This window comes from Toxotes jaculatrix, chromosome 14, assembly GCF_017976425.1.
Source record: "Toxotes jaculatrix isolate fToxJac2 chromosome 14, fToxJac2.pri, whole genome shotgun sequence".
NCBI classification, from domain to species: Eukaryota; Metazoa; Chordata; class Actinopteri; family Toxotidae; genus Toxotes; species Toxotes jaculatrix.
The window spans coordinates 17873769-17886820 of NC_054407.1; the positions used below are offsets into that span (position 1 = coordinate 17873769).

Sequence of the window (13052 nt, forward strand, 5' to 3'; positions counted from 1 at the left end):
ATAACAAGCATCCATGTTGCTAAGCAGCAGGTAACCAGCTAAGATCCAATACATATTGTAGGCAAGGCTTCCCAGAAATGAGAAATAATTGGATGCAGATGACTAATATCTGTTTGGGATGAGTGCAGACAGGCCTGTAAGATGACAGTATGAAATGTGTTATTCATTAATTTACTTATATAAATCCTGGATAGAAGATTATAAATGTTATCGAGCTAGATGAGTATTTTTATTTTACTATATTTTCAAGTATTTACTACTGTTATTTTTTCTCTAAGCTGATCGAGACAGCCCTCCCATTAAGAAACAAGCTCATGGGTCGTCTGTGCAAGCAGATTATTACGACCCATAGTTACATTTTATTGTAAGGTGACCTCTAGCCGCTGTAGTAATTATGATAAGAGCAAAGGAGGAAGTCAGGTAACATAGTATATAGAGAGACAAAGTCCAAGTTAGGAGGAGACTGAGGTGGACGGATGGGTCAACCAAATCTATCTATATAAAACAAAACAAAAAAAAACCCGAGACTGACTACAGAGCATCAGTTAGGTTAGCATAACCTCACATTTCAAAGTCATTTCAAAACTGCATGAATGTTAACGACCCTCTAACAAAACACATATTTATCCAAGTGATCAGACATAAACCAAAGTGATACCTACATTTACAAAGGATTATTAGATAAGCTTAAGGACTCTAATCACCAGTGGCCCCTCCTTGGTCCACCTACACAGGTGGTCTTATTATGTCAGATTAGACATTTTCCCAGACTGTGCTTGAGTGACACTTCCCTCGCTCTCTTGTTAGTGCTTTTGCACATGTGAAGGTGGGATAAATCGCACCTTTGGCATCTTTATTAGTAATTCCATTTCAGTGACTTTACGTAATCCCGGCATGTTCCATCACAGCTTCACCCACCAACAGGCCTGATCTGTTCAGTAGGTGTGCAAGGCCTTTACTGAGCATCGATAAGAAAACTGATTTACAACAATCAGACAACACAGCCAGAAAAATGGAGCGTATCAACATTTTTTTAAAAAGATGCATATTTACAATAATCACATTATATATATTATATACTGTGTATTACACACATGCTATTTCCATGTGTGAAATTTTCCTAAACATCATAAACATCATAAAAATGATCTCTTGTAGGAGAGAGGGATTCCAATCAAAGTAAGAGTCATGGTAAAGCTTGTGATGCTGCAATGTGTTCCTCTCTACGTTACTATAATCTTTACTAGATAAGACATTTCTCAGCTTTTAATGGTGCAATGCTGCTGGTAAATAACTGTGGTAGGAACAAAGAATCAAGAAGGACTTGCACACAAACTCAGTGAAGGAGAAGAGGAACGGATGTGACCCAGTCCAGGTTAACTAAGGTCTACTGAGGGTTTAAAGAGCTCTCATCTAAAACAGGAACCATGACAACATTCTATGTGCCGGAGGACAGATCAATGATTTTTTTTTAAAGTGTGCTTCTTACTCTATGCTCCCAATCACTCCTCTCCTCTCCTTTCCTCTCCTCTCCTCTCCGAAACAGATGTCTGTCCAGATAAGCTGTCCATTTTGAAGCCGCAGAATCCAGTTTCCCTCCCCAAGGCTATTTTCAAGGCCCATATAACTTAGTAGCTCCCACAGCACTGCGCAGCACAGATAATAAAACTCCCATTTGACGTCGCAGACCACTGGCCTTCCGTACAGACCCACTTGATACACAATAAGTACATCACAACAGACGTATCTGCCACATCAGCCACTGAAGGTCAGCTTGAAACTGCATTGTGGAAAGATGTCAGCTGGAGGAACACTTCATGTATGTTAGGCGGTAGTGTTAACTTAATGGTTAGAAAAGATATTTGTGACCGCAAGGCCCCATTGTGAATTATTTTTAGCCTCGCTTGTAACCATCATTAGCTGGTACTATTACTAATTTTACCTCCCATTATAAAAGCGTAAAGGAATGATTATCAAAATCATAGATAGAGGGTGAATACCAGGGTGTCAGAGTCACATAACGTGACAAATATTTTTACACAAACCAAAAAAAATGTGTGGATCTGTGTGGCTTCACCAAGGAAACTGCTGCTGTGCTGCATCGGTGCGCTGAATATAATTCCTCCCACACATCTTGCACAACTCGTCCATTCTGCTTTTTATTTCAATGAGACCGCTAATAAAAGTGAGTCAGAGCAGATGGATAGGCAGCTCTCCGGTCAGCCGGGCCATCTGTTATTGTTCTAACAGGCGGCCAGTCGCCTTAACACAGAGCCGATCCAGGACCTGTAACGTATGCTGATGTGCTGATGCGGCATATGGTGATCTCCATCCTTCCAGTGTCTGTCACAGATGCACCCGCAAAAGTGTACGCATGAAAATAAACCAAAGCTAGAGCCGAGAGAGAGGAGGCCGATGACGGGGACATGTGAACACACTCGCACCCTTATATATGGATATATGCATTCCTGTGCGCTCATAAACAGCCCCATGCACACCCACACACGTACACAGTGCACAGATGCATGCACACAAACTACTCACCAGGGGCAGCAGAAAGATTGCAGTCAGCAGGAAGCCTCTCATTGTCTCCTGTGAAGCACTTGTATCCAAAAGGCTCCACGATGTGTGTGTCTGTCTGGGTGTGTGTGTGTGTGTGTGTGCGCGCGTGTGTGTGCGCGTGTGTGTGTGTGTGCGTGTGTTTTCACAGGGATGCACTGAAATTGCTCCCCTCAGCGTCACCACACTTCAGCATCAAGGGCCCTGAAATACAACACACAGAGGAAAAAGACTCTGTAAGAGAACAAACAACAACAAGAAGAACACTGACATTACACTGTCATTCTACTTTTAAGAGCCATGTCAAACAAAGCAATGTGCAGCTATATGTTGTCATATAGTATAATATTATTACGCGTTACATTATGATATTATTATGTGTTTTGAATATTGCTTATGTTGTTCACATGCTTCAGTTTTTGAGATGCTCATTTTTTACTTCTACAGTTGACGTCTTGGCCAGTACCTCTCTATTGATTCACAGGGAACCTTAGAAATAGAGCTGCTGGCTTCTGAGGTTTCATTTCACATCAAACTCATTACATTTACAAGAACATCAAACTGTACACTGGTTCACAAAAGCAGAAATGTAAAATCACATCCAAGGTAAATTGGATGTGAATCAGTGGATCAGTATTACAAAAGAATAAGCCTTTTTCCAAAACAGCATTTTACTATTCTCAATCATATTCATAATATAAGAGTAGGCACCTAAACTTTGATAGGGCATTTATGTTTTCTTATTATTATGTTGTTTCTTATGTGCTGTGTGTATTCTATCTAATTTTACATAATGTATTTTTCAGGTAACAATTTTGTTTCTCCTGCTTGATCTGATTTATATGATTTTAAGCTATTTTGTTAAATGTTAAAGTGCTAAAACTGATGAAAAAGAAGCCAAAAATCAATGAAAAACTAATTAATTAAATTAAACTATTGGTTGATTAAATACTATCAAGAAACTATTCTGATGCATGAATAATCGTTTGAGCATTTGTGAGGATTTGCCGCTTTCCTTTGCCTTATGTGATAAACAACTTGATGATGTCACCTTGGACTTACGAAAATTGCTTCAACTTTTATAGACTAATCAAGTGATCCAGCGATAAGGGAAAGATGAGTTGACAATGAAAAAACTGTTGCAGCCCTACAAAACACGTTTTCTCTGAATAGTTTCCAATCAAAAGTTGGATTTCTGTATGCCACAGCTTGAATCTCAAAAATCACACACAAACAACCACACAACCCTTCAGTGGGTCTGTATGTGCGCTTCATATGTTGTCCACACTGAACCTGACACTCATAAAATCAGATCAAATCACAGAGGAAATGTTGCTTTTTTCCTACTGCGGTTATATATGAAGACAAAAGATATGTCATCAAATAAACTTGAGACAAAGCTGGATTTATGAAGGACGATTCGTTGATTACCAAAGGCAAAAAATTTGGAAGGATCACATAAATTTCCTTTAAGAAAATAAAATTTATGCGCCTGGGGTCAGACTTTAAAACAATCCCCTCCCCAGCCCCCCAACCCCTGCCTTCATGTCTTACTCATCCACACAGCTTCCTGAAAACACAATGATTCACAGCAAACACAAAGCACACGCTGGCCAGCACCAGCAGAGACACATAACACACACATAGAATCAGTGAAATGGCATAGCACACACACACACATCTTCTCTCTAAGCTAATTCATGCGCACACACTGACAAATTCCGCTCTGTGTCCCTTCCCTCTAGTACCGAATCCAATTACCTCTAAAGCAGCTCTTGGATGCTTTATCAAGTAATAGGACAGACCATGCTCAGAGGAAAAAGCTGAAGATATAGAGGAGGATAACACGTGTCAAGAAGGGCTGAAACCAAACTGCCGGGATGAACGTTTAAACAGAAAAACACAAGTACAGACATACAGATACAGAGATAGACAGGGGATCAATTAGCTCTGTTTCTCTTTGTCTCTTTAACCCAAAATATCACAGCAGGCATGTTGCAGGAGGCTGCAAATGAAGTTTAAAAAACAAAACAAACAAACAAAAAAAAAAAACAGCCCTTGGTATTTAGAACACATCCATATGGCTTTGGTATTGAGGAAACAACAGAAGGGCTAAACACCGAACTATCCTGGGGGCCAGAAAGCAAGAGTCTTTCTTTTGCTCAGCACTGGATACATGGAATTTGTGAAGCTCTATTAAGAGAATTTAGGGGGGAAAAAATCAAAATGCTGTTTCTTCCATGAGGGAAATATCTATATGTGAGAGGAGGCAAAACACTGGTCCAGCCATACTCAAGACATGCCACATTACAGAAAAGGATGTGACAGTTTTCCAATCAGAAATAATGCCATGAATTAACTGTAAGGCACTGAGCTTGACCAAAAAACTGGTGAAAAACACCCATAAACAGAATCAACCTGTGAGTACATCCACTAAAATCAGCACTAGGTTGTCCATCAGACACAAGACTGTGTGTGTGTCAGTGTGTGTGTCTACAGATACAGATGCAGAGAAAAACAAGACAGAGAAAAACGGAATGGTCTTTAAAGTCTGTGCACCATCTTTAATTATGTATTTCCATTGTAAAGGGAATTTTAAAGATCTGTCTCAGCATGTGCTAGGAATTCTTCTGAACATCGTCGTATATTAATAATTCATTCTCAGTTTAAAACGATCCCAGTAAGACAGGAGAAGCTTCCAATTAAGCTAAATGCAAGTCTGTGAATACCTACAAAAGGGGACTGCCTGTCTGTCAGTGTGCAATAACGCACCCATTCAAAATCGTTACTTCTTGGCAGCTTTGTCAATGTTCCTGTGCCACAATCACACAGGCCATGTAGCTCACATTACAGGAAAAAAACTCTTTTATCTCTGCTGCTGTTTTCTAATTGTTAATTACAGCTTGCAAAATAGAGATAGAAAAAAAAAATGCAAAACAGTCTAAATAACTATCAGTCAATGATTTTTTCCCCCTTGGTGGTGCAGAATCAGTGGGCTAATTCTGCCCTGCCTTTTCCCCCTTTTTATTCCCGCTTTCGCTCACGTTTAATTCATCTGTGCATATGGGTGACCTTCGCTTTGCACATGGAAAACATCAGCGAGAAGAGCGTCTGCCTCCCGCTTATTTAATGCACACGCTCACTCGAGATTCATCCACAACCTTCCTACTGTCATTTAAGGAGAAATGTGATTTTTAAGCATACGGACTTCAGTGGAAGCTTTCTTAATTGAACAGCCGCGGCGAAAGCTAAGGGTGTGAGTAAAAGCGCGCAGCAGTCGGCGGCGTGGAAAACAAGTCAAAGGAACTTACCGATGCGTAATTTTCAGAGGCGCAAATATCTACACATGTAGCCATCGGTATTCACGGGTTCCCGCGGTGTTCGGAAGTGTACCGTTTCGGATGATATCTCGTTTTACTCCTAACACGGTTATCAGCTCGTTCTGAAAATGACAGGTGCCCTTACTGCTGCTGCTGTTGTTGCTGCTGCTGGTGCTGCAGGACGCACTCGCCGCGTTGGCTGCTGCTGCTGCGGCACCACGGTGAGGTGGAGGAGGAGGAGGAGGAGGAGGAGGAGGTTGAGGATCGAGTCAGTTCCTTCGGGATTCGCACCTCATCAGACACAGAGGCAACAAAGTGACACAACAGTTTAGTCTACAAATGCCGGGATGCAGCTGGAGGAGGAGGGAACCTTAAAAAGAAGTCTCAACTCTGGGATGTTGAACTGAAAGGGGGGGACTTACATATCTTTCCGTCGCATGCGTGGGACTTTGTTCCAAAAAATAAACTATTCATAAAAACCCTCTGACGTTTGCGCCTGCGCCTCTCAGGCGCTCCAGAAGGCACAAGGTCCGGCTCCCCGCTGGGTGCAATTTGTGAGGCACTGAGTCGACCGATGATGTGTGTGACTCACATTTAGTCAAAAGTTTAACATCTGAATCCTTGCATGTGTTCCACAGAAATCCAAAAGTGCACATTAGTCAAGATGTACTGCGACATTTTAGTCCAAGTAGCAGCCATGTTCACAACGAAGTGATCTGTAGTGGCCACTGCTGGAAATCCTGTTTGCTTTCAGCACCAGGGACAGCGATCAAACAATCACATCCGGGCATCAGTCAGCTTTAAGACGAACCTCAACTGAAATCCATCACAACGTTTAATCTAAGAATAAACAACCGCTTCAGGCTCAAAAGTTGCTTTAATTAAAGATTCAACAGGATTGTTACAGTCCGGGTATAGCAGCGAGGCCAGAGGTGTGGCTTGCTGGCCAAGGCCACTAGGTACAGGCCCAGGGGCTCCTGGACTGAAGCTCTGTATGAAGGGACTGTCAACATGTCTTGTAGGAAAGTCAACAATTACCACAATTAGATGCACAACAACCACAAAGAGACACAAAATGACCAAAGAGAGATGGACAATGACGATAAAGATGTAAAGCAACTACAAAGAGACACTGATTGTCTAAAAAAAGATGCAAAACTACCATAAAGAGACACAACACGACTACAAAAGAGAAGTTCTTTCAGGCTGGGTGTTTTGCTTCTGTGTAGAAGATGTAGGGGGGGCCTTTTATATGTCTGTGTTTAGGGGTCTGGTGTCTCATAATCTGCCCATGCCTGTAGGATTTTCGGTGATATAAATAGCAGCTATCTATTGATATTATTTAATACTACAACAGAGTTGTTTATCATTTGTTATACTGAATACACAGCGTAACTATTGAAAATGTAATGTTAGGGTTGTAAATGTGGGCCCATTCAGTTTCTAGACGTACCCCTGGATCCACGCTAGACATTTTCCAGTGGCAGTCATGTGCAGCCCAGTGTTTTGAGTGCAGCACAACACACAGGTGATTGATCACCCAGCTGGGGCCTTTTGATGGGCTGGCCATAAATCAGTGAGGCATAAAAAGTATTAAACCTTGCTGTGCAGAGAACATAACAGGAAATAGGAAAGGCCACAGTAACTGCCTCGAAGACACCAGCCCTATCAAAATGTATTAAATGTGGAGAAAAAAAAAATCCATGACAATGCCTGATTGGATGAAGGGTAGTGACGCATGTTTCCTGCCATTCCCGGAACATTTTAACACTGTTATTGGACCTGCCTCAAGGACATCCATGGAAATGCTCCCATTGAGAGAAATTCAAAAATTCTCTGTCACTGCAGTCAGCATTCTGTAGGCTATTTTTGTAGCATAATAGCAGGTAAGACAATGATTTGAGCCTTGTTTCCATGGCAAACACTCAGCTCCATCTTTCAGTGGCTTCAAGTGTTTTGGCTTTCCAATTCTCCATGAACTTTAGACCAAGTAGCGAGGCAGAGACAGTATCATATACTGCTGTGATAATTACAACTGTGTGTGAGCAGAATAGCAAGGGGGTGGGGGGGGGGGGGCTGTAATTACTGTGGTTTTATTTGGATTTTGCTGAAATATGTACAGACAGTGGCTTCATTGTAATCACAGAATAAAATAATCGATTTAGGTCTTAGGCATTTGCTCAAGGACACTGTGACACTGCTGGGGGACACTATAATTGAAATGTCTGTCAGTGTCAAGGGTCAAGCCAGCAACCTTCTGGCTATTAAATCGCCTCTCCAACCCCAAGACCAGGACAAATCTGTGTGTTGTGTGCATGTAGGTTTTAATTCCTACCAAATGCTACAGCTGGTCACATGTTAAATGATAACACAGCTGGCTTAGGATAGTGGGTGGATGGAGGAAGATGGGGGTCAGATGCTAGTTGCAATCTTTAGTTTAGATTCAGCTTGGATTTCTTAAAAAAAAAAAAAAAGACAGAAAGAGAATAGAAATCCACACATTCATAACTCTAATGGATTTATTTCAGAGAGTTGTTGAGTTACTAATGTAAGTTGAAAACCTACTGTTGTTTCAACTTATAAATACTCATGTTTTGGCAAACAGCCTTCATCATCTCACAGGAATTTGTACTACAGCGACTAAGACTGGTGGAAAATCTTGCTGTATGTTTCAACTATTATTTATAAAGGTCTGCTAAAGGTTGTTGGATCAAATTTCTAGCCAAATGTCTGACATGGATTTCGAATTGTAAACAAAAAATACAAACATGCATCCACTTGGGCTTTTCTGGCACAGTCAGATTACATCCAACATCCAGTTAGCATAGCTTAGCTTAGCACAAAGACTGGACATGAAGGGAAACAACTAAGTCCATAAGAGATGTTTATGTTTCAACTAGGCTAAGTTTGAACGAAAGAACAGGTGCTGTAACTGGCTCCAGGAAGCTAATTTTACCCCACTACTGGCTGTAACTTCATACTAACTGTACAAACGGGAGAGTAGTGTCAATCTTCTCACCTAACTCTCAGCGATAAAGCAAATAAGTACATTTCCGAAAATGTCTAACTGCTCCTTTGAACTGCTGAACCGCAGACCAGATTTCCTACTCTTTTTGTCAAATATTTAAGCACCTAAAAAATCATAAGTGATGATCTGGTTTTCCCCTGCTTCAATTCCCTTCACTAATAGGTCCTAGGAGTGTGAAATGATGTAAACCCACCAGAATTTGAGGAAATATTATTCTCTACACATGTAATAGCATAAATCTATTTTATATAATCTGTGCAGTTACACATACATTTTACAGGGATTTGAGAAAACCCCCACAAAGAAAAGAGCGAGCTTGTTTCCTCTGTTGCTTTGCTGATATAACACACAGTTTCTTGAAAGTGTGTTTGCTCCATTGCTCCACCACTCAATGAAGCTCTCCACAGGATGTCTCCTCCTCTCTGTCTGTCTCTCCTCCGCTATCACGCACCAATCAGACTGTTGGATATCCATGGAGACTCGTCTTTGACACAATGTGGGAAGAAAGCACCAAGTGGTTGAGTGCTAAGCCCACCTACCCACCCCATCTCAAAGAGGGCACTGTGGGGAACCAGGCAAGACCTCATCCTCACCCTCCATCCCCTCTTCATTCTCCTCCCACATATCTGTCTCCCACTGAGTGTCTTACTAGTAGGGGATTAATCAATCAGCTGTACACGTGAGGAAAGGGAAGGGAGGGGGAAGAAGAAAAATCCATTAAAATTTTGCTGGTTGAAGTTGACAAAAAAGAAAAATCTAAAGGAGAATATTTCAAACTGCTCCCACAGTTACTCCAGCCACACTAAATGAAACAAGAATTTTTCCATTTAACTACCTCTGATAAAGGAAAGGCCATCAAACAACAAACTACAGGCCAGTGGTGGAGGAGGTATTGAGAGCTTTCACTAAACTAAAAGCAGTAATACTGAAAATTTTGTTTTTGACTAATCAAAGTGGTTGCCTACTAATCATTTCAACACTACTTGTACATACTGTTTGCCAGTCTAATCTTTCAATCAGTCTGTCACACAACTGTAGTGGAGTAAAAACAACATTTCCCTCTGAAATGTAGTGGAAAATGTAAATGCACTTACATTCCACCACTCTCAGGAGCAGGAACAATGTGGAACTTTATGTATGTAAAAAGCCTTCATGAGTTACAGCACATGGCTTGGTCATAGGACAATTAAAATCAACATTTTTTTTTAACCTTTGAAGGTCTTCATCAGGGTTTGTAGTGCAAAAAAACACATCAGTTTCAACTCTTATACCTCAAGAGAGGATTTTTTTGAGTGCATTTTAACTATTTTTCCTGGAATTGCAAAGAAAAGGGCATGTTTGCAATAATAATTATTATTGATAATAATAATGATAATGATAATGAAGATGACAGCTTCTGCAGTGTACACGGGCTTCTTGTGGCTTGGCTGTAGTAGTTCTCACTAGACCCCAGTTTGTAATTATGACAAACATAACAATTATGTAAGCTCTAACTTTTGCCTGACATTCTGAATGAAGTGTTGTTGAAGTAGATATTTTTAAATATTTAAAGTCCTCTGCACAGCATTTTACCATTAAGAAATCATTATCACCATTAATTTAGAAATATTTTCATAATGACCACCAACACAGAGACCACTGCCAAGACAACAAGACGATTTCACAGGAAGTCTGCTGGATTGCCTTATGGCACAAAAACATGAAGGAAGAGGAGGAAGAGGAGGAAGAAGGCTGCTGATCCTCCAGCACAGAGGGAACTAATGTTTTCTCGCAATGCCAGATGGTGAGATGAGCAAAAGGCTGATGGAAAATTCTCAGTTGTCCATTATGAGCTCTCGCCCTCTTTCTTGCTCTTTAAAAACAAATGCATGTGGAGAGATGCCAGTGATCTGGAGGAGGCTGCAGCATTGGTTTATGGGAAATGTGTCCTTAGTTTTATGGGGTATGAGCACTAACCAACTGTGTACCACCACCATGTGAGATGACTTTCTGTGCATATAGGCTCTTTCTTTCTTTTCTTTTTTTTTAATTTTACAATACATTGGACAAAACATTTTAAAAATGCCATAGAAATACCACTAACGTTTCTTTTGGCTTCTTTGCCACAACCACAATTACACTACCAGAGCAAAATAGTAATTTCTTCTTCTTGCAAATACATTAACCAGATTATTTCCATTTCATTAAATTCAACTACGAATTGCTAAGTCATTAACAGTAATTTGAGAATGATATATTGTGGTAAATATTTAACACATAGGGACTTCATGATGTTTTAATGATCTTTCATATGCTTTTTTTTCCTGAAGCTGTAAATGTCAGTATGACAGTGTAGGGCCTGGACCTCCATTTTGTTCCTGACAGAGCTGTTCAAAAGCTTTTGATTGCCTTTAATGTGCGGCTGGCAGTGTGGATTGACTTCTCAGAGCATGCTGATATAATTGCAGGTTGTCAGAGAAAGAAAAAAGCGGCTCAATAAAATGTTCTGTAATGGATGACACATGTCATCACGAGGTCCTTTCACTAGTGTAGGAGAGGAGAATGACAAATCATCAGCATCAGAAGTCTCAGTAGGGGAGATTTTAGTGCTTATGAGTGTGCGAGTGTGTGTTTGATTGTGTGTTTGTTACCATGTTCAGGGATTTTCACTGTTGCCAGGCTAACTACAGAAAGACTGATAAGGCAGAATTAATGTTTACTGGTTGTTACACCATTTATACTGACAATACAAAGGTATACAAATAATCACTTGCTGTTGAGAATCAAAGACATTTTGCAAAATTCTACACAAATGAAGACAAATTAAACAATGAGTGAAAGCTCCTCTCTGACTATTTATCTTCGCTTTTTAAAACTACAGATGTCGACCTTTTGGTTTGTGACCCCTTAAAACCCTTTAAACGCAAGGCCCCCATCACCAGCTGCATATGTCAACCAGATGTGATCAGTTCAACCAAAGACTGATTCTTTGCTTTCTTTTGTTTGAACAGTTTTTAAAAGGCCTGAAATACCTAAAATTTAGAGGGAAGATTTGTGTGGCAGAAACAGTTTGCTGCTTTCCCATGCCGTTAATAATCTCCTGATTCCTCAGATTTAACTTGTGACCCCTTGTGTTGGTCCCAAAGCCCTGCTCTCAAAGTCATAATCCTTAAGATTCTTACAAAATCACATTTGGTTTTTGAGGCTTTTTATGGTCGGTATTTTCTCAGCACTAACCAACAATTCACTGTACTGGTCTTCTGTAATTACCTCTCTATAGAAGTTTTTATTTTTAATGGCAGGTTCTGCCATTCCTTCATTCAAATGCCTATCTACACATCAGGAATCCAGCATGTAATCCATCATTACTGTTTTTCAGCCTCACTCCCCCAGCACTGTATCAGAGATTTATTAAGCTACTGCTAAAGTTGGTAGCTCACAGTAAAGAGGTTTAACTGGAGAAATACAGGGGGTGACATTTATTGTGAAGCAGTCACAGGAAACACTATACTTGTCACTGAGATTTTAGCATGGACTGGAATTGTTCATGAAACATGCTTCTACATAACAAGACAACTCATTTTCAGCATTTTTTGACAGGGATCTGTTAAAAATACTACAGCAAGCTGTTAGATGAAGAGCTGCAGGCAATGGGCTGAACACCTGTCAACATGGCAAGAAAGCCTACTGCTTTCATTGTGACCTGCTGTTGTGTGGGAAACTACTCGCAGCGTGAAAATCAGATCGCAGGGAAAAAGACAAGCCACGACTATGCATGACTGACTTCTCAAAATAATATGAGTTTGTTTGGCAGTACTGTAAACAGTGGTATTCAAGCACTCAACAAGATTTGGGAAACCTCAAGCACAAGGGCAAAGTAAATCTGCACAAGTTTTGGTAAACTTTGACCCTCAAATTTGTACCCTTAACCAATAGAAAGCTATCTTGACAGTGCTGACCTTTGAGGGTACAGAGAGACAGCGTTAAAGATGGAGGAAGCTATTGTAACTTAATACCTGTGTTACACCTCTCATTTTTAGTTAACCCTTCTCTATTAAAGTATAAACTGTTCCACAAAAGGTTCGCAGACAGTTTGAGACAGGATGGTACATCTTTAAAAGAAGCTAATGAGCTAACTGACTGTTAAACAGAAAGTTTGTTTCCCC

General features: G+C 40.4%; 1 protein-coding gene across 3 annotated transcripts in view; it reads right to left on the minus strand.

Annotated features, from left to right (window-relative positions):
* LOC121192562 (pituitary adenylate cyclase-activating polypeptide type I receptor-like) overlaps nt 1–13052 on the minus strand; it is a 54742-nt gene that overhangs the window by 21262 nt on the left and 20428 nt on the right. For 2 of the 3 annotated variants that reach the window (XM_041054297.1, XM_041054296.1), the window contains one exon: nt 2545–2763. In XM_041054297.1, coding sequence (XP_040910231.1) covers nt 2545–2586 — 42 coding nt within the window. In that variant the 5' untranslated portion in view covers nt 2587–2763. Of the gene's footprint in view, nt 1–2544; nt 2764–5870; nt 5967–13052 lie in introns of those variants that run through there. The other variant, XM_041054294.1, reaches the window with a different exon arrangement.